General features: G+C 39.9%; 1 protein-coding gene across 1 annotated transcript in view; it reads left to right on the top strand.

Moving 5' to 3' along the window:
• The first annotated feature begins 20,012 nt into the window (after window positions 1-20,012).
• Window positions 20,013-26,969, top strand: part of PSMB2 (proteasome 20S subunit beta 2) — a 28,678-nt gene continuing 21,721 nt past the window's right edge. Inside the window, exons 1-3 of the mRNA XM_017658404.3 lie at window positions 20,013-20,220; window positions 24,449-24,571; window positions 26,898-26,968. Of these exons, the coding sequence (XP_017513893.1) occupies window positions 20,130-20,220; window positions 24,449-24,571; window positions 26,898-26,968 (285 nt within the window). The 5' untranslated portion in view covers window positions 20,013-20,129. The remainder of the gene's footprint in view (window positions 20,221-24,448; window positions 24,572-26,897; window position 26,969) is intronic.

The raw sequence follows: 26,969 nt of genomic DNA, 5'->3' as shown, positions 1-26,969 counted from the left end.
ATTTAACATAGACCCTCTCATTCACAAAGCTCCTTAGAATTTAGGAAGTATGTTCACATGTGCAACCACACTTCATCCTCAACCGGCTGTTGGTTCCTGAAGGTACTGTCTCATTTGAGAGGCAATGATAACATAGTAGTTAAGAGTGCAGCCTTCAGATTTCTGGTTAAATGTGGGAGATGGAATAAATGCATTTATATCTGCACCTTCAACAACCTCACTAAAATAAAAGGAAAGGAATACAAAAGAGGCAGTGGTGGGCCACAGATGGAAAGATGGAAAGTAGATGGAATATTTGGCAGAGCTGGGATGCCGGCATACCAGGTGGTACAGCAAAGAATGTCAAAGGGGAACCAACCCATAGAGGCCCAGGATGAGGAGAAGAACAGATACTGGGGACAACAATCACCACAGAAGGTGGGAGTGAGGCATGAAGCTAAGAACAAGGGAATGAGTTCTAAGTACATAAGAAGCAGATCTCTTCCTTACCACACAAAGACAGCAAGCGGATTATATCTTCTTTATCCTGGTAGGGACTGGAGGGTTTATTCTGCTTAAAAAAATGAACCAGAACTCCAACTCAGGAACAGTGGAAATCAGGGGAGAAATGTCACAGGAAAAGAGGGGCTTTAAGGAAGAGTCTGAACTGTGAGACTCCAGGGCTCTTAAGACACAGCTTCTAGAATGCTTGTGGTCAGGTACACACCCACTAGTGGAGCCTTCACTGGAGAAACCAAGCAGAGAAAAGACCTTTAGAAGCTGAAAGAGAGATTAGATTCACAGAATAATGAAACAACATTTTTCAGAGCTGAAAGACATGAGTTTCCAGAATGAAAAGGCCTACCAAAGGTGTGACAAATAGAATAAATGAAAATAGGCCCATACCGAGTCTCATTAGCATGAACTTTTAGATAGGCAAAGGTACAGATAAAATCTTAGAAGTTTCTAGACAGAAAGAACATGATACATGTAAAGGAGTACAATGGAATCAGGAATGTCAATGGACTTCTCACAGCCTATTGGCACAATGCCTTCAAAATTCAAAAGAATTCTTATACTTGGCAAGCTATAAATCAACTGTGAAGGTAGAATAAAGAATTTTCTGAAATTCAAGGTCTAAAAAATTTTACTTCACATGTATTATTTCTCAAGAAGCTACTCAAGGATGTGCTCCATCAAAATGAAGGACTAAACCATAAAAGAAAAAGATATGGGATCCAAGAAAAGGAAATTCAGCCCAGGAAAATTCAAAGGGGATTCCCTGACAACTGCAATGCAGAAGGCCCAGAGAATAAGTACACATTTGAACAGGTATATGAAAGGCTCCAAGAGGGATGCCTTCACAAATACAAAAATTGGAATTAATAGATTACCTGATTTGCTTCACCATGTGGATATTAGCATTTAGAAGCTTTTTACATTCTGTTGAAGAGATTGGAAAGAATCCCTGATAAGGATGTGAAAAACTAAGAAAATGGAAGAAAGAAAAGAAAAATAATGCTATTAACACAAGAGAAGACATGAAAGTCTATACAAGAAAGGTAATGCAATATTAGTTTCAACAGCAAGTATACAAAATCAATAGGACAAACCTGAATATTGATTTAACCAAAAATTATAATATGATTATATTAGGAGGATGCAAGAGGGAAAGGTGTGGGGTTGGAGTGCTATAGAATACTAAATAATCATCTTTAATAATTCATTAAGAATTATCATAAAACATATTATTTAGATATCCAGAGGTAAGTACCAGTAAACACAGCTAAAATGATTTTAAGTGGTTGTCTTGAGGAGTGGAACTTGAAGATGAGGTATAGACTGCTGCTTTTTGTGAGAAGACTCATAGAAGGAGTAAACTTTATAAAACCATGCACATGTATTGATTTCCTTTAAAAAAAAAAAGAGAAACATATAATGGGATATTGTTCAGCCTTAAAAGAGAAGAAAATTCTGACACATGCTACACCACGGATGAATCTTGAGGATATTTTGCTAAGCAAAATAAGCCAGTTACAAAAAAGACAAATACTATATGACTTATATAAAGTAACTAGTGTAGTCAAATTCATAGAGACAGGAAGTAGAAAGGTGGCTTTCAGAGTCTGGGTAGAAGGGAAGTGGAAAATTAGTGTTTAATGGTTATAGAGTTTCAGTTTTGCAAGATGAAAAGTGTTCTAGAAATGGTTGCTGGTGGTGCTTACACAACAATGTGAATGCACTTATTACCACTGAACTGCACATTTGAAATGGTTAAAATGGTAAATTTTATGTTATGTCTATTTTATTATGATTTTAAAAACATAATTTAAATATTGGTTAAGATAATAAGTTTTATGCTATGTGTACTTTACCACTATTAAGGTATTTTTAAATTAAAAATACAACCTAAAATTTATATTTTCATAAGATTAGACATAGGATTAGAATGTAGGAATTAAATGTAAACTCCAAGAGGGCAGAGGGTTTTGTCTGTTTGCTCACTGCTATATCCCTGGAGCCTAGTATGGTAATTCAGGGCTCATCTCTTTTTGCTCGAGCATTGGCATTGCTTCCCATCACGTAAGAGCACACGTGTATACATATGCACACAAATATACAAGTAAGCCTCAGGGTATATTCCTTCAACAAGTACTTGCTGAATGAATTAAGAATGACTGCAAGGCAAGCATGACTACTCCATTTTTCAGATGAAGAAAGTAAGCCATAATTGCCCATACATAGGATAACCAGCATTTCCAGTCTTGGCCTTCAGACTCCACATCGGCTGTTTTCCCCTTGGCAGCCTATAGCTAAAGAGTTGCAGAAGCACAGAGCTGAGAAATCACCTAGATTTAATGGAAATGGCAAGTGGACCAGTTTGATTAGAAAAGAGGAGGTTTTATGCAAGAAAGGAGTGAGTGTTGGTTCTGGAGATATGAATGTTTGTCAGATGGTGGGCAAGGGCCTTGAATGTCAAGTGAAGGGATCTGGAAACTATTCAACAGAAATGTAGAGCCATTGAAAGTCTCCAGATAAAAGAGGTCTTTTAGGAAGCTTCACTTGGCAGCAATTTGCAGTATGCTAGAGTGTGAGACCAAGGCATAAAGGCTTCATAGGAGGCGGCCACAGTGACACGATAATGTTTCAAACTGGCACAGTGGAGGCAATGGCAGGAATAATGAAAAATCCATGAAATTTATAAACTCTAGTCGAACTAATCAGGAAAAATGGAGAGAAGATACAAATTACTAATATCATTATATCAGGAGCCAGAGAGGGTTTCCTACAAAAATTAAAAGAATAACAAGGGGATACTCTGAACAACTTTACACTAATAAGTCCAACCCCTTGGATTAAAATACAGTTTCTTTGAAGTACTCAAGAAGAAATAGATAACTTGAGTAGCCCTACATCTAGTAAAGAAATGACATCTTGTTTTAAGGTCGAGGGGGATACACCTTTAACTTCCCACTGCTTGTTGCAAGTCTTGGCATTTAGTGCCACCATGGGCCCCATCTTACTTATCCAGCTCATCCAAAGACTGGCGTAGGCTAATTTGAAGTAGGTTTCCATTTCTTGTAATCAGAAGTTTCCTCATTAATACAGGGTCTAAAGACTGTCCTTCAGGAAAACACAGCCTGCCAGAGTCTGTCCATGGTGCTGATCACAGGTCACTGCACTGCTTCAGTAGAGTCAGGATCACTGAACTAATCCTGAACTCTAGGCACCCCAATCCCTGTGGCTTCTGTCCATGGTTCTGACCACAATCTTCATTTACCACTACAGCCCTAGAGATCAATATCAGATCTTAGAACTCTTAGTCACACTTTCCAAATTTGGGGACTCAAGGAGATGCTCTCCTCTGGCTGTAGCATTAGAGACCTTTGACAGTCCTGCAATGACCATCTCCTGCAAGGAGGAGGTCAGGCTTTGGTGACAGAAGGCCTAAATAATTTGGGGCTGAAGGCCAGCCACCAACAGACAAGTCGATGCCCCTGAGGCAAGATCATGGCAGGGAATTAAGGCCACTCCCAACTGGGCAGAGAAAACTGGGATCAGCCAGTGAGGGTTTCCCAGAGCGAATACCTCTTGAGGAGAGTGGAGAGTCTATTTCCAACCAACACTTTTAGTTCCTACAGTGTATTAGGGGCTGCAAAGTACTTTTACATATACTTCCTTATTTAATCTAAACAATTCAATGAGAAACTATTTTTTTTATGTGAGGGTTAGGGATACATTTAGGTTTACAGTCACAGTTAGGTGTGGGTGAAGGTGAGGTTGAGGGTGCGGGGTTCGGGGTAATGGTAGGGTTAGAGTTAGGTGCAAGGTGAGGATTAGGAGGAAGTTATTATTAGGGCTAGAGTTAGGTTTAGGGTTAAGGGTGAGGGTTAGAATTAGGTTTGGGATTACGGTTCTATGTGAGTGAGGATGAGGGTTAGGGGTTAAGCATGGGGTTAGGGTTAATGTTAGGTGTAGGGTGAGGATATGGTTACAGTTAGAGTTAGGATTAGGATTCCATGTTAGGGATAGAGTTAGGTTTAGGTTTAGGGTTAGGGTTACACTTAGGGATGGGTGAAGGTGAGGGTGAGGGGTTAGTGCTAACAGGTAGCATTATGGTTAGGGTTAGGGTTGGGTATAAGTTTAAGTGTAAATTGATGATATGGTTTCAGTGAGGTTAGGTTTAGGCCTAGAAAGCTATTTTTAATCCCATACTGTATTTTTCAGGGTTGTCCAAAAAAACAGAACCAATAGGAGGGAGGGAGGGAGAGACAGACAGAGAAAGAGAGGTTGATTATAGGAACTTGTTCACGTGGTTATGGAAGCCAGGAGATCCCATGATATGCTGTCTGCAAGGTGGAGAACCAGGAAAGCAGGTGGTATAATTTAGCTTGAGTCTGAAGGCTTGAGATCAGGAGTTCCAATGTCTGCAGGCAGGAGGAGGTGGATGTTCCAGCTCAAGAAGAAAGAGAATTCACCCTTCCTCTGCCTTTTTGTTCTTTTTGGGTCCATCAACAGATTGGATGATGCCTACCTACACCAGAAAGGTGGATCTTTACTCAGTCTACTGATTCAAATACTACTCTCTTTCCAAAAACACCTTCACAGACACACTAAAAAATAATGCTTTACCAGCTCTCTCAGCATTCCTTAGCTCAGTCAAACTGGCACATAAAATTAACTGTCACACATACACATGGGGAACTGTAAGAAGGGCAAATGACTTGCCCAAGGCCACATGGTCCATATGTGACAGAGCCCTTGCTTTTTCCATAGCATGGTGTAAATTCCAATCTGAACCCTATACCCACTCACTCACATTGAACCCTTCAAGCAAGCAGTGCCTTTTGAAAAGACCATTTGTTCTTCTACCAGCCGCACCTGTCACAACTGAATGAGGTGGGTGCCAATCATGCCCTCCTCTTTTGGTCAGGAATAGCCTGAGGAGCTCTGAGCACCCATCAGGTCTGAGAGCTGGGGGAGGTTTGGAGATTTAAGTTGGCAGTTGTGGGAGGAAACCTCTGTGGAGGGAGGAAGTTGGAGATGAGAGAAGACTGGCTCCCTGCTGCTCCCAGAATGATTCTCACCTGCCAATCGATGGCCAGAGACTCATGCAAGTGCTAATCAGCTCCATTGACACACTCAGGCTGGGGCTACAATCCATTTTCACATGGAATGGCAGATCGATTCCTCATCCTCTACGGTCCCCAACCAGCTTCATCAAGCCATCCATCCTTGAGGGGCTGAGAAGCTGGTTAACACTCTGCACCTCCAGCCACCTGCAAACTTTAGCTTTCTGTGTATTCTCCCCAGATAAAATATCGCTCTCCAAACCACTGCCAGGCAGAGCAGTACAGTGGAACGCTGGGCCAGGAGTCCAACAGGCCTGGGTTCCAGTCTTAGATCAGCAGGTAACTGCATGACTTTGGACAAGTCACTTCACCTCTTCCAACCTTAATTTTGACAGCTTTGTAATGGGGATAAATATTTGAGCTCTTCAGGGCCTTTGTGAGGATCCCAATAATATCTAGTGAATGTAAAGCTGGGAAACACTGCAAAATGTAGCCCTTCTAACGCATGGGCTGCTGCTCCTAGGAGAATACTTCTTTCCCCAATCTGGCCCTTTCACCTCAAGCCCTATCCTTAAGGTCTGACAATGCTTGGAGGGAAGTTCTATTGACATAGATCTAGGAGAGGTTTTTTCCTCTCTCAGGTTGTTATGTAACCAAAACAGTTCTTGAGCCCTTGTTCTCCCAACATGATTAGAATTGCTGGTGGGGGACTCTGAGTTCTAGAAACTGAGCTTAGAAGCAGTAGAAACCAGGCAGGCAGGAGCTGTACTCTGCCAAGCCAGGTGCAGTGCCTGGGAAAAGAGTGTTTCTAAAGCTTTTCCTACTCTCAAATATGTAATCCCACCCATGTTGACAGATATTTTGTCAGAACTAATTTGTTTTATTTAATTTCATAAATTAAGGAAAGAGGACCATGTTCTAGAGATCCCCTTCATATTACTTCCCATGCATACACTCTTCCAGAAGAAGGAGCCCTCTGTACCCCTCAATCCTACCCCCTAACACAGATGATTAGATGGAAGTAGAGAACATCTGTCCTAAATTGTACTGATCAGATTCTTTCTAACTTCACTGTGCACTGGGATAATAGTGTATGTGGAAACAGTAGAAGCCAGTTCCCCAAGAGAGGGATGGAGCAAACATGCAGAAAACATAGAGGCAAGAAATCGTGAGGCCCTAAGAGAAAGCAGAGGGTGGAGTTTCTGTCTGATGATTTTCTAGTTCCAGAGTATATTGACTGCACTTATTGGGATGGGGTTCAGTGAGTTTCCCATTTTCGTCTAATATAAGCAACCCTTTATAAAGCTGGCTTGGGTGCATTTCTGTTCCTTACTGCCAAATAGCCCTCAACCTAAAACAGATCTCAAGTGTGCAAATGCTGCCTTAACTTTTATTTTTTTAACCTTCTAGTATTAATGCAGATATGTCAAATAGGACAATTACCAAACACTGAGTTAGAAGCTGTTTGGCCATGGATCAGGTCTTTCAAAGTTCTTCTGAATCTGTGCACTGCACATACCCTGGAGTTAAAGTGCTGCTCATTCATTTGTCCCAAAAGTATTCAGTAAATATCAAGTAATACTATGTTCTGGGTACCATACTATGCACTGGGGATAAAACGGGCAATACAAACGAAGTCTCTGCTCATACAAAGCTTATGCCCTGTTGAGTTCACTTTTTCTTATATGTAAAATGGACATAATAGCATTATTAAATAATCAAAACATCTAATTTAAACACATCGTTCAAACAATTTAAATACACAAATAAAACCCACTATGTTCTAGGGGCTATTGTTTTTTCTCTTCATATATTAATTAGCTTATTTAATTCTTACATCATCCTTATGAAGCAGGTATTATTAATATCTGTTTCCTAGATTAGAAAATTGAAGCACAGAGAAGTTAGGTAATCTGACCAAGATTTTACAGTTGTTAAGTGGTAGAGCTGGGATTTGAATGCCATCTGCTTGGTGCCATGACCATGCACCTAACCATTATATCATATTGACTCTCAGCACATATGAACATCATCCCAAGTAGGGAGGAATCTGCATCAGTTGCCCTGGTCTCATCTGGGTCATTTTCCCACATGAGGGCCAGGAAGCTGAGCAGATCTAACCAGACACTAAGAATAAGTAGCTATCAGCCACCTCTGGAGCTAGAGCAGAGTGGCCGACTTGGGCTCAGGGTACCAGAAAGGAGCCCTGGCCACTGCAGTTCCACCTCAGGCTCCTCACATACACCCGAACTCCCCCAGATCTGCCAGCCTGAAGAGCTCTCTGGGAGATTCCTGGTGAGAGACCCTGAGTCACTCACATGGACAGCGTCTTAGCAAATGCCTCAGAGGGATGCCCAGCCCAGGGCCTGCATCTCCTGACAGTGCTCTTGGTTTTTCTCTTCTGGAGCTTTCATAGCTGGCTGCTCTGATTCAGAAGTTTTCTCACTTCCAAGCCCTCCTTATCATGTCTTCTGACTGCATCTTCAGCTACCAGGTGATGCGAACAGCCCCCTCATTGGTCTGCTGGAATCAAGTTTCTCCCTTTAATTCTTCTTCCCTCATACCTGCTACAATAGCTTTTCTGAAACACATGCCCGACTGTGTCATGTTCTTGCTTGAACAGAAATGGCTTTAAGATGTTATCATTAGGGGAAATTGAGTGAAAAATATCATGGACTGCTTATCACTTCTTTGCAACATTTTTGTGAATATGAAATCATTCTAAAACAAAAAAGTTTATTAAAAAAAATAATGGTTCACCATACTCCTTACTCTAATATTCAGGATCCCCTGACAAACCCTTGCCCCCAAATGCCTTCCCACCATTCTTTGAGGATGCCATCCTGTTGGAAACCTCAATACCACTACATTGTTTGGAATGTTCTTCATACCCTTAACTTTCCATCCAGTCAGTCTTAGATAGTTAGTTTTATTTACCCAAACATGTCTGTTGTACTAGTGCTATGTTCTATTAATCCATGTAATTTTTACAACAACCCCATATGGAGGCATGATTACTAACCCGCTTTAGAGATGGGGGACCTGGGGCACAGAGAAGTAACATGCCCCACTCACGCATAGTTGGTTTTCAAACCCAGATGCTCTGGATCTAAACTCCAAGCTCTTAACTAGTACACTGTTCTGCCTTTTGAGCTTTTAGAGTTCAGCTCAAATGTCACCTCCTCTGGAAACCTTCCTTGACTTCTTTTCAACAAAGTTACTCTTTCCCTGCTCTCAGATTCCACAGCCCTTTGTATGTTAACAAATTCATTCATTTATTCATCCATCCATTCACTCCTTCATTCAATATTCATTGAGACATATTTATTAAGTATTCACCATGGCTTATTATTATTCAAGGCACTGGGAATTTATCCATCTGCAACAGTCTGTGTAATCCTATATTGCAATTATTTGTTGAGCTCTCTCTCTCTGTGGACTCCTCCTTAAAGGTATTAATCTTTGTAACTCCTTTAGAATCTTGCACAGTACCTGAGATGCAGTTTGTTCTCAGTAAATGTGTCTTGCTGGAATAAATGAATAGTTATGAAGAATCGTGATGACAGTAAAGATAATATCAACCACTCAGATGAATCTTGCATGTGACTGTGGCAGTGTGGGCCACGGGCCGGGTACGTCGTCAGAGTCGAGCCCTAGGCCAGGAGGCTCCTGGGGAGATGACAAGTACCTTCTGCATATAGACCAAGCCATTGTTGTCACTGTGATTATTTCTGCCATTAGTGTTGGTGTTATGCTAGTGTGGCAGGTGCCAGCAGCACTTCCTCATGGCAGGAGAAGTGTCAGGGAAGCAAACGCTCATAGAGGATGAGCAGCAAGGAGGACCAGGCACAGGCTGGGTTTTCAGGTTGGAGTCTCAGCAATCTGGACACCAGTTCTGGGTGCCTGGAACCAAGGCACACTTGCATCTTATCCTGTCTCCACAGTCCTAAGCCCTAGATATATTGGGGTGTGGAGATACAGAAGAGGGGTGCTATGGAGCAGGAACCACCAGATTACAGTTCCTCAGCAAGAGGGTTCATCAACTGTCATTGGATCAGAGTGGGTGATGGGATAGTTAGGGGGAGGGGTCTAGGCAGAAGCTGGATTTGGGGTGAGAACGGGAAGGGAACAGGTAAGATAGGCCTTAACATGGTCCTGAATCCCTTTATGGTTTTCAGTCCCTAGGAGGAAGCACATCAAGTTTCTGGTTCTGTACACTCTCCTTGGGGACCAGAAGTCAGATGTCACAAATGATATTTCTGATGTTTGTGCAGAATACTCTTGTGTCCTCTATGACTTCTCCTAAAGGATCCCAGAATCACTGTATTGAATGATTACAGGCTTCTTGGGCCACTGGGATTCTCTAGAAGTCAGTAGGTCCATTTCCTCTGGGCAAGCAGTTAAAATGATTACAGATGGTAAGTAGCAATTTTTTGTCAGTAACGTGCTTACAGTCAGATTCAAACAGTGCAAGGTAGCAACAGGTCTCTGGTCATGGATTACTTCAATTCTACTGGGGCTGTGTCAGCTTCTGTAAGACCTACAGGAAGACTTGTGTTTTGGGCCATCAGCAGATGTGACTGCCCTGGTCCCTGGGGGTAATGCAAGAGGCAGGAAGGTGTCATTTGTCCGACAGCCTCTGGGCTGCTGGAGCCTGCTGTGAATACACCAGCCAGCCCTGGTGCTTGTATTTCAGGCCAATCTCACACCCCAGGGATGACGGTGGGGTGGAAATTGGAGGTTTTTCCAGGGAGAAGTTTTTCTTCGCAGGTGGAGAAACTAAGATCTGGAGCTCAAGACCAAATCACAGAGTTTGTCCAATCTCTGGGTCCCTGATGGTCAATTTACTTCTTCCTCAGGACTGACTCCATTCCAAAGCCCTTTAATTGAAAGCTAAGCTTCTGTTCCCCAGGTCAGTTGTGGGGAAGCAGGAGGCAGGATTTGAAATCCGAGAAGGCTCTTATCTGTCCTGGTTCTTTTTCCCTAAGACTCTACTTCTGTCACCTCACAGCCAGGAAGGCTACTGCCTTTCAGATATTCATCCCAAATCTGTGCAGTTCACCCATCTGTACTTTAATCTCTCTCTGGTTTTCTCAAACACACCCTCATCTATTCCTGGCCTCCCTTGCCCTGTCTCCCTGTCTCTCCAGCTGAGATTTTGATGGGCTGCCTTCCCCCTTCTATTCTTTGGTTTGGTACCCTGTGCCCCAGCAGACCTGACTCCCCTCTGGCCTTAATGAACTTCCTCTGGAACAGCCCTGGCACATCCACCTCCCACAGTCGTAGGTGGCTCTGATGGACAATTCCTACTGGGCACTGCTTGGCCCTTTGCCTAACTACCAGACAGCTCTGGAGCTTGAACAGCTGCCCCTGAAAATAGTGAATTAACAACAATGACAATAGCAATACTAGTATCGTTTACAAAATGCAGGCTGTATTCCAGGCATTAGCTAAGCACGTTGTTTTCTCTCATTCATCCTTAAAACAATGCTGTGAGGTAAGTACTATTACATTCATTACCTGCTTTATAGAAAATGAAAGTGGGACTCTAAAAAGTTGAGAATTTTGGTTAAGGTCTCCTAGCCAGTAAGTAGTAGAGCCAGGATTCAAACTTGGGCTTGTTTTATCTCCAGATAGAAGCTTTTAACCACCCATGTTGCACTGTCTGCCCAGGTTGGAGGAACTGAGTTTTCTGGAACATGACAAACATCACTAGTAAGCACAGAGACCACCATATTGACATCTAAGAAATGTGTGTTTGGAAGAAAGCTTCCTGACTGATGCAGAAGGTGCTATATGGAAATGTAATGAGGAAAGATGAACATCTAGACTAAAGTAAAAATAGACACCATATAGAAAGGGGCTTTGCAGAAAAGCAGGAGGCTGGTAATACACAATTACCTATAAAGAGGATATAGCAACATATATATATATATATATATATATATATATATAGCTGCTTATAACTTCAGGTGTCTAATAATCAACAGAATATGGATGACAGAGAAGTGAACTTGAAGTATTTCCCCACCCAAGACTAGACAACTGTGGGTAAAACTGCAATACTTCCAGAATCTTTCACCTGGCCTTAGTGCATCTCCATATCAGTAGGTGTTTCCCAGGGGTAGAGAGAAGTAGTCCATCTCCATATCAGTAAGTAATTACGGGGACTAGCAAGGACATATCCGGACCATAGAGGTTGGGTGGGGTTCCCTTTCTCTGCAGCCTGGTCACAAGAGCAAGACACACGGAGCGCAGAAGTGGATGACTGTTTGTGGGCAATTAACGGGTTTCTCCCACTTTATTTCTCCCTTTGACTGATTTCGGATCCAAAGGTATTTTGCCCCAGGAATTCCCCCGGAGTTGCAACAACCTCAGAGGTACCAACCAAGGCTGAGTAGAATGGGATTTCTGACTTGCATATGGAAGAGGGTGTTACATACAAAGTGGGCCTAATAAGATTAAAACTTGGAGAGTATCAGGGCCTGTTCCAGATGGGCAGCTAGCATATGTCAGATGTAATCAAGGAGGCAAAGGCAGCCTTAAGAGGTGAAGCCAAGGACATCTAATGAATATCAGTGATTCACCATTATAAGTAGTCCATATGAGGCAAAGGCAGGGCCAAGGGTGAAGCTGTAGTCGCTGAAGGTCCAGTTAGGATATGCCAAACGAATGCCTATGGCTGACAGGAGCAAAGGAAACAGAAGACATGGAAGCTTGAGGATGGGGGTGGTCATTCAGTTAGCCATGGTTCTGGCAGATGGTGCCTCACTAGCACGAGACCACTTCCTGTCAAGTTGTGGACTATTAAAAAAATGCTGATTTGAATCTGGCAGTGGAAATCATGTACCTTGCTCAAGTTAATTTACCTACTGGAAGGAGTGTGGTGTAAACTGTATGACAACAAGATATATGCCTGTAAGAAGTGGCATATTTTTCTACTTTAGGTAACTATGATTTTAAGCCCTCGCTCATTCTGGTTAACAAGAAGTTCAGTTTCAGAAATGGTTTTGGGTACTCTCCTTCTCCCAAGGTACATAGAAATTTAGAGAGATGTACTCTGGCCTTGATTGGGTCCCTAGAAGTAGAGTCTGAAACAGGGATTCTTGTTCAAATAATTTATTGGGGAAATAATTTCTGGAGGAAGGGTGTAAAAGAAGCAAGATGGAACAGAGAGTAAAAAAGCTAGCAAAAGTGTGGTCTCATCTGATTTTACAGGAAAGCTCTGGAGCATAAATTGGACCTTAGAATTAGTTCCTCAGTGAGGTAAGAGAGATGGGAACTGAATCTTTCTGGCACCTTGATCTTGGAATTTGTAGCCTCCAGAAATGTGGGAAAATAAATTTCTGTTGTTTAAGCCACCCAGTATTTTGTTATGGTAGCCCAAGGTTCCTAAAACAGAGCTCTGAGTTTTTATCAACCAACATAGCTGGGGTGTGTATGCACTGATAGATCCTCTGCAGTCTAGCCCTTGCACCAATCAGCTCCCCTTTCTTCCCACACTAAATTCACTTTGCCTAGGCATAGTTTCTCCAGTATTTTGGCTCGTCTCAATTTCTGAGAAACCTTACAAGAGGAGGCTTAGTGGAATGAACTGTGGCCTCTGTTGTTCGTATGATCCATGAGCTGTAACTGACATTATATCATCTCCCTTTGCAACTGTCCATTTTAGATTCCCTTCCCTTTGGTTTGCTGGGTGAAATGATTCATACCCTCATTTCTTTTTTCCCCAGCTTAATTGAGATATAATTGATATACAACATTGTGCAAGTTTAAGGTATACAATCTATGTCCACATTCTCATTTCTAAGGAGTCTGGTCTTCTGCTCACCAGACACTTTGTCAGACTGTGGTGGGTATAATTGCTCATTTACATTCAACTTGGCATAGGAGTACCCAGAGATGTTCCAGTGGATCACCTGAGTGCTAAACATATTCCTCTATGCCCTCATTACACAGCAGCAGCCCTATCTCCTCAGATTGATTAGGATCAATTACCTCTGCCAAGCTGTGTATACTTTGGGCCCTCTGGACCCACTAAGACTTGATTCCAGATGTACCACTTCCACTCTATTTCTAATCTTATTAGTAATGCCATTGTATTACTGCTGGGTCCACATAAAAAACCTAGTGGGTTTAACAGAACACTGCAAATAATGGGAAGTTCAAGCTACATGTCATTTGGTGTTCTATGGCTAGACACTCAATTTCTACCCAGATGGTATCTCCTTGCTCTACAATCCTAGAGGCCTGGATTACAACTCTCTCACTGTGGATTACCAGAAAACCCACATGGCATATTTCTTTCTTTTTTCTTTTCTTTTTTTTTATTAAGTACATTGATATATACTCTTATGAAGGTTTCACAAGAAAAACAATGTGGTTACTACATTCACCCTTATTATCGAGTTCCCCCCTGTACCTCATTGCAGTTACTGTCCATCAGTGTAGTAAGATCATATGGCATATTTCTTTATCAGAGACACCACTAGTAACATGCAATCAACTGGGTCAAATGCCCAAGTGGCAGGGGCTGCTTATACTGCAGCCTGATGCTATTGCAGTCCTTCCTTGTTCTGGGACCACTCAAAGCTAGTGACCTTCCACACATCAATAGATGAGACCACCGCTCAATATTTAAAACAAAAAATACAAAGTTACTTAATTGCTTACTTAAGTATATGCTGGTCGGGTGCAGTTTCTCCAAGAAGAGCAGACTTCTGATCTTAGGGTTTTGGGAAAGCATAGAACTCAGAGCTTGGATTTTCAGAGGCATGAGTGGGCTGACATAATCTTTAGAAGTGTGGTTATTTGGGTGAGATTGTTTACGGGGTGGCATTCAGAAGTATGTTTATTGAAATGCATCAAATCTTGATTGGCTGACTTTTAGAAACAAGGAGCTGTCACTCAGTGATTGGCTTGCAAAAATGTGGTCACTGATGTAATTGATTGATTACATCAACCCATGCTGATTGATTGAAAGGATTTAAAACTCAATCTGCTGATTTTTACCAAGGGTAAAACTCTCATTTATCAGTTAGACAGGCTTGAAAGTATTCTTGCTTGATACCATGACCTCAGGAAACAATCTTCTCATTAGAATGTGGGAATTTTAAATTCTGTTTTCCCTTTGAGTCTTCACTGAGCCAAACATACAAGATAGACCAACAAGATTGATCCAGATATTTACCATTATTGTTGATTCTCCATGAAGATGCAGCTGCACTTGGGAAGGGCTAATTTTCTGTTTAGGTGTCAATCAACATGATTTTATCATATTTTTGTATTTGAGTCATATATTGAATTATCAGTAGGGGCAGTGGCTTTGTAGATGCACTTAAGATTTTAGACAACAGACATCAAGCAACTATAAGCAAAAAAGAATAACTGGAAAAATAAAAAGCATCTGGAAGGCACTCTGGGAATGTGATGCAAGATTTCTCAGGCCTGACTAAGAAAACATGTTCAAAAACTCCATGAGTCTACTTCAGACAGCCAGGATGTGGGTTTGTTCTTTTTTGTTTTTCTTTTTTGCTTAGATATAAATTTTTACACTTCTTTGTGGTGTTCATATAAAACATGAAGTTGGAGGCCAGATTTTGTGCATCTGTGATGTAATATTTGAACATCTTCATGAATTGTTTTTCTATTCTGAAAGAGGTTTGTGCCTAAGCATGTTAGATGTAGTAACTTGTTAGCCTGAAGATCTGCTAAAGAACTTCCTTTAGCTTCTAGAGTATCTCTTATTGTGGGTCTCTACCTTCATGACAATAATTTCTTTGGGTAGCATCAAGGCATTAAGTATATAACTATCAGTGTGTATATTAATTATTTTATTTTTAGCAATTTGATGTGCTTAGAGAGGGCCTCAGTTTGTCATTTGAACTAATTTGGATTCTGGTCAAGGAATTGGATTCTACAAGAGATGGGTCAGTTAGTGTCAGAGAAGTAATATGACCCAGAGATGATACAATGAATGTTTATTCTGTGTGAATGGAAACTGCTTTTGATTCTCCTTGAATGATATGGCAAGGATTAATAGCTACAAATCACATACCCAAAGTTGATGGTACATTATTTTGCTCTAGTAAAGCTTCCAAATCCAACACAGTAGATGCAATGGAGTCTATTACTCGGTTAAATTTGCAGTAATCCACTGTCATCTGTCATAACCCTTTCAGTCTTTGATTAGGCCAGATTGGTGAAATAAATGGAATAATGATGGGACAACTACCAATTTCTGTCACACACCCCCAGGGTTAAATAATATTTTTAAAAAGCTTTCTTGAGATATGATTAACATACAATAAAATGCACATACAATCTGATGAGTTTTGACATATTATATACCTGTGAAACTATAACCACAGTCAAGATAATTAAGTTACTTATGTTAATTATCCAAAACTTCCTTATGCCCATTGCATCCCTTCATCCTATCCTTCCCCACCCCCTCCATCCCCAGGCAACCACGTATCTCCTGTCACTACAGATGAGTTCACATTTCTAAAATGTTATATAAATGTAATCATATGGTGAATACTCTTGTTTTTTTCTTCCACCCAGTATAATTATTTTGAGGTTTTTCTATGTTGTTGTGTGCATGAACAGTTCATCGTTTTTTTCTTTCTGAGTAGTATTGTATGAATATGCATTGTATGGATAAATGACAATGTGTACCTACCTACTGGTGGGTGTGAGTCCTTCCTCCATCTTTTCCAGTTTTTGGTTATTAAAAATTAAGTTGCTGTGGGCATTCATCTACAAGTCTTTGTATGCTTTTAAATTTAAAGTGGATATCTCATAGACAGCATACAGTTGAATCTTGCTTTTTTTTGTATCTAATCTGATAATTTCTGGCTTTCAAATGGAGTGTGGGGATCATTATATTTATGTGATAATTGTTGATATCATTGGATTTAAATCTATCATCCTGCTCTTTGTTTATATTTGTCTCATATGCTTTTGTTCTGTCTCTTCTTTTTTTGTATCCTTTCAGATTGAGCATTTTATTCCATTTTGTGTCCTTTGATGGCTTATTAACTGTAACCTTGTGTTATTTTAGTATTTTGGGGGGCCTTATTGAGTACATCTTTTACTTATCACTGCCTAACTTAAGCAATATTATACCACCTTGTGTATAATGTAAGAACCTTACAGCATTATATTCCAATTTCTCCCCTCTTGGCCTTTGTGCTTTTGTTGCCCAATTCCAAAAATGCTTTAAACCCTACAACACATTGTAATTATTTTTCCTTTAAATAGTCAATTATCTTTTAGAGACGTTTAAATCATAAGAAACAAAGGCTTTTATTTGTCCATATATCCAGAGCTCTTCATTACTTTGTGTAGATCAAAGTTTTCATCTGGTGTAATTTCCTTTCCACTTAAAGGACTTCCTTTAAAATTTCTTCTAATGTAGGTCTTCTAGTGATTATTATTTTCATCTTGTCTATGACTGAAAATGATTTTGACATACCCCACCCCCATTCAACACAGGTAAAATTCTTGGCAATTGCACTGTTTCAGCAGGTCTAGGACCTTCAATGTTCTTCTACAGCTAGCGCTGATGTCCTCACTGTCCTCCAGCTAGTGAGGGATCTCACTCCAGAATCCCATGGAGACTGCTTTCAAGGATCACTTTTGGGACCAAATATTTTAGTTTGAGTTCCATAGAAGCAGAACTGAAATGAGGATGCCTGTTCAAGTCACTTACTCGTGGAGTGTTCTCAGGGGCAGGAAGTAACAGAAGCAACATAGGGAAGGGGAAAGAAACTAAGCAAGAATGTGGTCTTGGCTGGAGACTAGCTCTTGACTGATCTATGGGAAAACTCTGGAGAACATACTTCCCACTTTAAGTTAAGGGACTCGACCTTTAATCCCTGTGTCAATCAGTCACTGTCTGGTGGTAGGTATTGGAGCATAGCCTCCCAAGGAAGGATGCTAAGGCTGAGTGGAATCGCTGAAGAAAGAGACAGTTACAAATTGTTATCAACCAACATTTATAGCAGTGGGGAGAGGAGTTACCACAGATAGGTAAAAGGGATATGGGCAGAGCACCAGCAGTATATAATACATTAATATTCCTGAATATTTAGAGTTGGTCCTCTGATCTCCAGTCTACCATTGTTCCAACCCTGTTGTCTAAGCTCACAGGATTTTTGAGTGTGGAGTGTGACGCTTCCATGTCAGTCTTAGCAAGGTTGGTAGCCTGTCACATTATGGCCATATTCCCTACATACATTGTGGTCATTCTTTAAGATTCTGCCAAACCTCCCAGGGTTCATGAAGAAGCAGGATATCGTTCCTTACACTCATGGAACCAACCAAACCTGCATCTCCTTCCCATCTCAAGACAAACACAAAGTAAACCCTCTCTTCTGAATGTCCCTTTTATAAATAGGGAAATTGAGGTTTAATGAATTTTGCACCAAGGATGGAAGGAGTAGAGCTGGGACCAAGTTAGGTGTTGATTTCCAGGCCTCCCACTACAAGGATCTGCAAACTACGGACCATGGGCCAAATCCACCTCTCCTCCTCCTCACCTGTTTTTATAAATGAAGTTTTATTGAACAGCCATGTTCACTCATTTACTTATTGTCTGTGGCTTCTTTCACACACTACAATGGCATCATTGAGTAGTTGTGACAGATACCATATGGATTGCAAAACCAAAATTATTTACTATCTGGCCCTTTACAGAAAAAGTTGGCTATATCATGCTGTTTCTGGAATCTCCGCAGACATTTTTTCTAATTCTAAGACTCAATTATTCTAAGATTTTAACTGAAGGAGGAATTATCCCTGATTCTTAGTGAGATACCGAAGGTCAGATTTTGAAAATCCTCTTTCTTCTATACTAACAATAAGTAAGAGAATCCCTAGTTAAACTTAGCTAGAGGAGACTTCAAGAGTCCTGGGGAGAGAGAGGGAATAGCCAGCTGGAAAAATCCTTGGGTCCTTACAAAACTGCAGCAGACTTACAGACTCCAAGAAGGGACTGGCAGTTACCAAAGGGGAGGGATGGGGGAGGAGGGAGAAGGGGATTGAGGGGTATTATGATTGGCACACATGGTGTGTGGGGGGGATCATGGGGAAGACAGTGTAGGACAGAGAAGGCAAATAGTGACTCTGCGGCATCTTACTACACTGATGGACAGTGACTGCAATGGGGTATAGGGGAAACTCAATAATATGGGTGAATGTAGTAACGACATTGTTTTTCATGTGAAACCTTCATAAGAGTGTATATCAATAATACCTTAATAAAAAAAAACCCTTGGGTCCTTTTTTATTGGGGGGAGGTGTCCTTTTTTAAAATTGGATTTTCCAATTCAGAATTCTGAAGGCTTTGTGAATGAATGAATGAATATTGGTATGCACAAAGGAAAAAGGTCTGGAAGAATACAGACATCTGGTGAGTAGTTACCTCTGGCGGGAGGAGAAGAGATATTCAACTCCCACTTCCGTATTATTATTATTATTAATTATTATTATTATTATTTGTGTGTGTGTCTGTGTAGTAAAACTCTGCACTTTTTGCAATTAAAAAACGTACAAACACACACAATGATAGTGAGACTTGAGACACTTCTTCCCCAGCGGTGTTTAAGAAAAGGATCTTTCTAGGATGATGGACGCATTTGTCTTTATAGTGGGATGGTGGACTTAAAGACCTTACTTGCCCCTGGCATCCTTCTGGTGATAGATGGGCTGCCCCAAACTCCTTAGCCTCTATGTTCCTTCATGGGCGGAGAGCTGTAAGAAACATTCAGAATCGAATAAAGACTACAGATTTCTGCAGAAACAAGTGAATTGCATAGTTGTGTTTGGAGATATAAATACAACTGTTTTGCCGTTTCTCAGGAAGCTAGTATGGCTAATATAAAGACTTAATTGCGGATGTCAGAAACTAATCATGGAATATTTCAGCTTTTCTGGGAATAACTGCAAGAGAGAAAGAGATGGGTGTGCTTTTTCCTATTTAAAAAAGGGGTAATGCATAAGCATTGCAAAACATTAAAAAAAACAGATGTGTATAAAATAAAGTGACAGTCCTCCCTCTTTAAGTAGACCTTTCATTTTAGTCTTCATGCTTGTATCTTTAACTCAAATATTCATTTTTGCTAAATATGTAAACAGAGCTCCTGACAAGTTTATTTTTCTTTAATCTGGCTTGCAGGGAAGGGTTTCCTGGCGATATTTTACCTAGCAAAGGAAAACGGCCATCTAGGGACTCAAGCCTTTTGGGCACCTACATACATGTGCTCGACACTTCAGATATAGTGATTTCATTCTAGAGCGAGTTTTAAACTCAATTTGTAAAGACCCTGAGCGTTACGGAAAACAAGGGGTCTAAAGGGCCGGCATTGCAATAGCCCGGAAGCCCGCCCAAACAGCGAACAGAATTTAAGACGCCCAGCGCCTCGCCCACTTTCCAACTTCTCGCGACGGTTACGTCATCCGAGAGCGCCGGTGGCCGGGGCCGTCGCTCTGCGTTGCTGTCTCACCGGTGAGGCCGAGAAGCCGGCGAGTCCCACGCTCTGTCGAAGCTGCAGCCCCCGGCCTCCCGCCGTCATGGAGTACCTCATAGGCATCCGGGGCCCGGACTATGTCCTTGTCGCCTCCGACCGGGTGGCCGCTAGCAATATTGTCCAGATGAAGGACGGTGAGGGGAAGCGGGGGAGGCCCGGCCGGGCCTGGGCGTAGGGGCAGTCGGAGGGAGTTCGTGGGGTGGTGGTCGGGGGGGCGTTGAGTACCGGGGAGGTCCGAGAGGTAAAACTCCGCCTGCGTTGGCCTGCACTTGCTTATTTTTTGGAACTCGGAGACCTGCAGACTAGCCTAGGGCCTTGACATTTGCTCCTCCCAAAGCTCCTAGGTCAGTTCCCTGCTCTGGCCATCGCTAAATGTTTGGTATGCGAGAGTTGCCTAAAAAAATTGTTTTCAAGAGTGTAAGGGCCTGTTAGGCACCAGGCTCACTAGACCCTCGAATCTCTAGTACATTTTAGCTACAGATGAGGTTAGTTTGCTGGCAGCATGAGGTGGGACCCTGGGGAGGGTGAGCCTGTGAGCCTAGAAACTGCATTTTCCTCCCGCTGCCTTATCTTCCCGTGTCTCAGTTGTGATACTCCTTTTCCAGTTTTCCAGGGCACTGGCTGCCAAATTTTCCTTCTATTTAAGTAGTTTGTGGCATTCGTAGACTGGAGCCCAGTCAACTTACTTGCTTTATGAGTTTGGAACCAGATACCCCACCGTTAAATCAACTTAGTAATACCAACCTCACAAGCTTGTTGGGAGGATTGAGTGAAAAAGTTTTGTGCGTATGTTCAGCAAAGTGACAAGTACTTAATAGCCGTAATACTGAGCGCTTTTGTATCAGGTGCTGTTTTAAGTGATTTAAGTTAACTTATTTATCCTTTTGAATTAAGCCCTATTACATCACCATTTTACAGGTATTAGTTCTGAGACATAGAATAAGTTTCTTAACATTGCCTAAGGCCAAAAGTGGCAGAACCCAGGTTCAAACCTATGTAGTTTGACTCCAGATCTTTTGCCCATAACTGCTATATTTTCTGTCTCCCTATCAGTACCCAATAAATAATTTGTAAAGGTTTTGGTTGTTGACCTGTGGATCTAAGAGTGTTTTCATGTCTGATCATAGACATGCTGCTGTTGCAAAAAGTATCATGCTTTCACTCAGATGACTTAATGTTTATTTGACAAATAGGTTTTGGGTACCTATGTACCCGTTATGTGCTGAAGGGATGCAAAGAGTAAGATCTGGCCCCTATCTTAAAAGAAGTTACAGTTTAATAAGAGACTCAGATGTGCATATGCATACAAATAATTATACGAGCTAGAAAATGATTCTGCATATGAAAAGTACAATCAAACTTCTCTAGCAGTGCAGAGAAAGAAGAGATAATCCAGACGAAGAAAAGATTCTTTCTGGCTCTAGAGATTAGGGAAAGTTTGAGGGCAGAGAATAGTTCATATTGGGTTTAAGAAAAGAAAACTCAATTAAATCTGGGGTTTCTTGAAGTGTGTGAACAAAGGGAAAAAAGTGTCCACCATTGCTTTTAGAAACGACAAGCATCTGATTGTCAGGCTGTTGTCACTTGGGGAGATGGAAAGAACTCTGAGGGACTTTGCTTGAGTTCTGTTCTTTCTGAAGAAGAGAAACCTGGCAATGGTTTGTTAAACATCTATGGTATGGACTGTTCATGTCAAATTACTTTATGAAATTGCATGGTTCGTTTGTAGAAGTTCTGTTTATAAACCATGCTTTCCAAGTTTGTCCATTATTTTGAATACAGCCTTTGACATACAAATGATTTTAGCATGAAGTAGTGTCTAGGTAAAACTGTAACCAAGTCAATGCATTTATACATATTCTGTATAATCCATAGGGGTCTAAGACATTTAAGGAAATGAGGAAATGCTATAAGATGATTCTGTATGATAAAAGAAATATCACTAGTCAGTATTAGATTGGTTTTTGGATTAGTGATTTCAGGAATCAATCAATCCTAAGGGTATTCACAGAAAGGAAAGATCATGGTGTGGAAGAAAGATGAATTTGAGTTAGTTCTGTAAAAATGGTTGGAAATAACTGTATTCAGCTCTAATTTTCCTTATAGTGTTTTCTGGTATAAAGTTTTTTATGATAGAGCTTTGGAAATGTATGAGGACTTTTTCCTACCCCTTACCTCATGAAGGAACTTGGGTGGGATAAGCAAGAATGCTGACAATGAGCAGCCTTGTGGGATTTATTTTCTCCAAGTATAAAATGGGAATGATACTTCCAATCAGTTTTTTGGTTTGTCACTTTGTAAGATATTTTGATACTATAGAGAAGGTATTTCCCAGAGATTGCTTGTTTATTAGAGTAGCACAACTCTGGTTTGGTTGTATGTCATATTTCATGTATCTTGTCTCCTGGTCTATATGTGAATTGCTCTTAAATTATTCAGAGTGCTTCAGCCCACACAGAATGCTCTTTTCTCTGAATTCCTGTAGCATGTATAATCTGAACTACAATGTCTAACATTGAATATAATAATACTGTATATGTACAATTTTCCCACCTATGAGTTAGACTGGGGTAAGTGATAGTATTACCATTTTACACATGTGGAAATCAGGGCTTACAGAGGGCAAATAATTTGCCAAAGTTCAGAATGCCAAGCCCAGATTATAACCAAGGTCTATCGGATTCTAGTCTGGTTGACATTCCACAGTATTGTACACTTATGCTGTTCATTTTGTTGTCCATTTGTTTCATGTATGTAGATCTTTTAAGTTGTCAGGGATCAGAAATTCCCTAGAGCTACATAGGCTATTTCCTGCACAACTCAGAAAGCTGTTAACGTCTATCACTTTATTTTTTATATCCCCCTTCACCACTCACTCACTGGACACACAATGGATGGTTAAAAAACACTTTTGGCCTTAAAATAAGTTCATTCCAAAATTGCACAGTTTAATGCATAAAATCTTAGCATTTTTTCTAAATGTGACATAAATTTTTTATAAGTAAGCTTTTTTCACCCCAAAATAAGAAGAGCTTTTTTCCTCAGTATAAAAATAATGCAAACATACTAAGTGATGTTTTCTTATAAAAATGATGATATTAACTATAGACATTTTAGGAAATACTGATAAGCAAAAAGAAGGAAATAAAAATTGTCCATACCCTTGTCACTGACAGAAACTCAGATGTCAGTGGCATTTAATGCTCTTCTGGTTCTTTTTCTTTGCATAGATAATATATATATATATATATATATATTTTTGCATAGATAATGTATTTATAAGTGAATTTTTTCTTTTATAAACAAGTTTGCACACAGCCTTTAAATCTCCTGTAGCCTATAACAAATAAATGTGTGTTTAGGAGTTTCAAGGCAATTTGATACTATCTATTGGTGTGTTTTATGTTTATGTGTGTGTTGTGTGTTTTTTTCCAAAGTCTACAAAGCCATATTATTGGTATCTACAACTCAAACACTTGTAAAGTATTTAACGGTAGCATTTTGTTCTTTAAATCCTAGTAAGGGATTTTGACATTTCAGAAGCTTTCAAACAGGAAACGTGTCTCCCAGGGAAGATTATTCAGCACTATTTGAAAAATGAAAAGTGAAAGTAAGAGTAAGATAGGGAGACTTAGGCTTTTTCTGAAGTTACAGACAATGGAGTTTTCTTCCTTAGGTACTAATTGCTCTCTCAGTATTTATTTATTTATCTGATCTGAATGAGTCTGGTTCAGCCAGATAAGGTTAGAGTATTGGGATTTTTGAGATGTTTTTCAATAGCTTAGTGTTACAATATTCATTACAGTTTTTGCCCTGGCAGTCATTTTAATATTCTCTTTGCTTTGGAAATGGAGCTGGTTTACTTCTTAATGTGATTTATATTCTTAGTTGATTTCCTTTTCTTTCTTGAGATGGCTCCTTTATTTAAATTGTAGCATTGGTCATTTTCATATATGCTTTTGTATGTGTAGAAATATAATAACTAACATTTGTATTTGTTGAAACATTTCAGGGCTTTGTAATCATGAACCTAAAGATAATAGCCATTGGCTTGATTCCTTCAGATTCTTTTATTGTTCTGTTCCTTGCATTTCAAATGCCTTTAAATGTTTTTAACCATATTTTCAGTTGCCAGCTTTCATACATATTCTCCTACTGAAACTGATATTAAAAAGTATGCTGATGGGTTTAACATGGAGAGTGAAAGATTTCAGAGTAATTAATAAAGTTGCCTATTAAAGTCTTCTAAAAGCAATGGTAGTAAAATTATTCAATATCCTAAGCTTGTGTTTGCCCATATAATAATAGCAGTGAATTTCTGGTAAGGTACTTCCTAATGCTGTGTTTTTTTTCTTTGAGCAGATCATGACAAGATGTTTAAAATGAGTGAAAAAATTTTACTCTTATGTGTTGGAGAAGCTGGAGACACTGTTCAGTTTGCAGAATATATTCAGAAAAATGTGCAACTTTATAAGATGCGAAATGGTGGGTAATAGTTAGAATGTAGCTTTGGTTGTTTTGTCTTTAAATTTGAACTGAAAAGGAATATTCTCTACTGACAGCTCTACTGTGAACAGACCAATGTGGTCATATTTTTATTTGAATCTTCCTATTTTTAGTAACGTTTTAACTTGTCTAGACCCTCCTGATTATAAAAAGTTTTCTACAAAAATCCCACAGCAGAGGGGAACTATTATAACACTAAGGCTTGGCGGATAAAACTGACACTGTCTTGAAGATGAGCATGGTAATATCAGACTTTTTTAAGTGTTAGATATTTCAGAGGATATGATTTGAGCTAAAATATATATCAGTCTGAGTGCTGAAAGACCTAAGTTAAATTTGGTTTACTATTTTTTTATGTGACAAGTCACTCATCCTCTTTGGGCCTTCATTTTCCTTATCTCCAAAATGGATTTTAATACTAAAGAATAATATGTAAAATACTTTGTAAACTTAAAGTTCTATATAATTGTAGGTAATTCACTATTATAAAAAATGTGTCTTCTTTCTCTGGTAAGTTCTTATCTAGGAAGACGGTTAGGATTTTTGTGATATGTTCTGTGAGCTCGCTCTGGAGCTAATGAGCTTTTATCCACTGGGAAAGGCTCCCTATCAGATAATACTAGCCACTAGCCCTCTGATGCAGAATGTTTACAGTATGCTGTAGCAGAAGGAACCTTCCTAAGAGTTACTTCACAGTTTAATAACACTGTTATACACCCCACTGGTATAATGTGGAGCTGTGAAGGAACTTAATTTGAATATAATTATATGTGTAAAATGACTAGATATTACCCATTCATATAGTATTTAAGGCAGTAAATTCATCATGCATTCAATTCCATAAACATTTTTGAGGGCCTAGTGCCACAAAGAACCAAAGATGAACAGGGCTTAGTCCCTAAGCACATGGTACTTAGGTTTAAGCAAGCTCAGAATAGTTCAAGAATTATTTTTTAATAATTGTATTTTTTTCCTACATGGCTGATGCAGGATGCCAATAATGTTTCTGAAGTACAGTAAGAACAGTAATACTTCACTCTCCTTTTCTGGGAGAGGGAGGAAGAGTAAACAAGAGTTCAGAGAGTTGCTTGTTACATGAGTGTTAGGGTCTAAAGTCAGTGCATAAAACAAAATTATGTATGGTTAACATTGCCCTTAAAAGCCCTTAAAATTGCCTTAAAAAGCCTGTTAAGTGTAGTTTTGCATATGTAACCCTACACAGTAATTCTTATGCATGTTAAAATTTAAGAACTGAGCTAAAATAAGGAAAAGAAAGAAAAATCTATATGCAGATCGTCAAGCATCAGGCTTTAAGATATTTGTCAAATTCTTAGTGCTGTTTAGGTTAGGGGGAGAATTAAAAAGTATTTTTGCTTGTTTAGAGTTGCTTCCATTGTGATTTAATATGTACTAATAGACTTTTGAGGATGAAATTCAATAATAATGTGAAAGCACCTAGCATCGACCCTGAAACATAGTAGCTGCTCAATAAGTATTAGACTTTTAAACTAAATCTTACCTGACACAACCCTGGTGTTTGAAACATTGTAGGGAATTATTTAACCACATGCCATCTGTCTTTCCAAACTGGTATTTATGTGTGGGTCCACTGAGTTATCAGTCATCGTGTCTTTGGCCTTAGTCCCATTTTACTGTTGGGTTAAGCTCCAAAGTGAGTATGTTGGTTAATGCACATTTGATGCTATTCCTCTGGGTTGTACTTTTGTTGGCATTACAACTTTTTGAAGAACTTTTATGCTTGGGATAATCTATTTTTAAAAATATTAAAGATAATAATGGAAAAAACTCTTCTTAAGCACACTTTTTAATAAAGTTACTTTTTTTTTAAAGGAAACCTTGTAAAGGATGACTCTGAGACACTCCTAACTTCCAGCCTTTCTCTTCCCAATACCTTTTTAAATAAACTTTGAAAATTGGCATCTCAAGACTCCTTCCTTTGTTTTAAGTCCCTGTATATTTGTACCCCTTTCCTTCTACACAGTCTGTTGATGAATGCATGAATAGCTTAATCAAGGCTGTGAATTTGATCCCACCACTGAGTTTCATCTTACCATAGAACAGTTACCTTGGTTCTGTTTTGTGGCCTGGAATTACTGTCAGTACTAACTAGCTATTTCACAGCTATTGTATGGGGAAAGGGGCAAGAGGTAGGATTGTACTCCTGTTTCTGTGTACTCTGAGTGTACAAAGGGTGGCAGGCTTTAAGAACAGGAATAGTGGAATGATTTGGGGTACTGTTATTCTTCTGCTTCACTTCAAATGTGACTGTTATCTCTTGTGCCAGGTTATGAATTGTCTCCCACAGCAGCAGCTAATTTCACACGCCGAAACCTGGCTGACTATCTTCGGAGTCGGG

This window comes from Manis javanica, chromosome 4 (genome assembly GCF_040802235.1).
Source record: "Manis javanica isolate MJ-LG chromosome 4, MJ_LKY, whole genome shotgun sequence".
NCBI classification, from domain to species: domain Eukaryota; kingdom Metazoa; phylum Chordata; class Mammalia; order Pholidota; family Manidae; genus Manis; species Manis javanica.
Note: the sequence above shows the minus strand (reverse complement) of the source record. Positions and strands in the feature narration are given on the sequence as shown.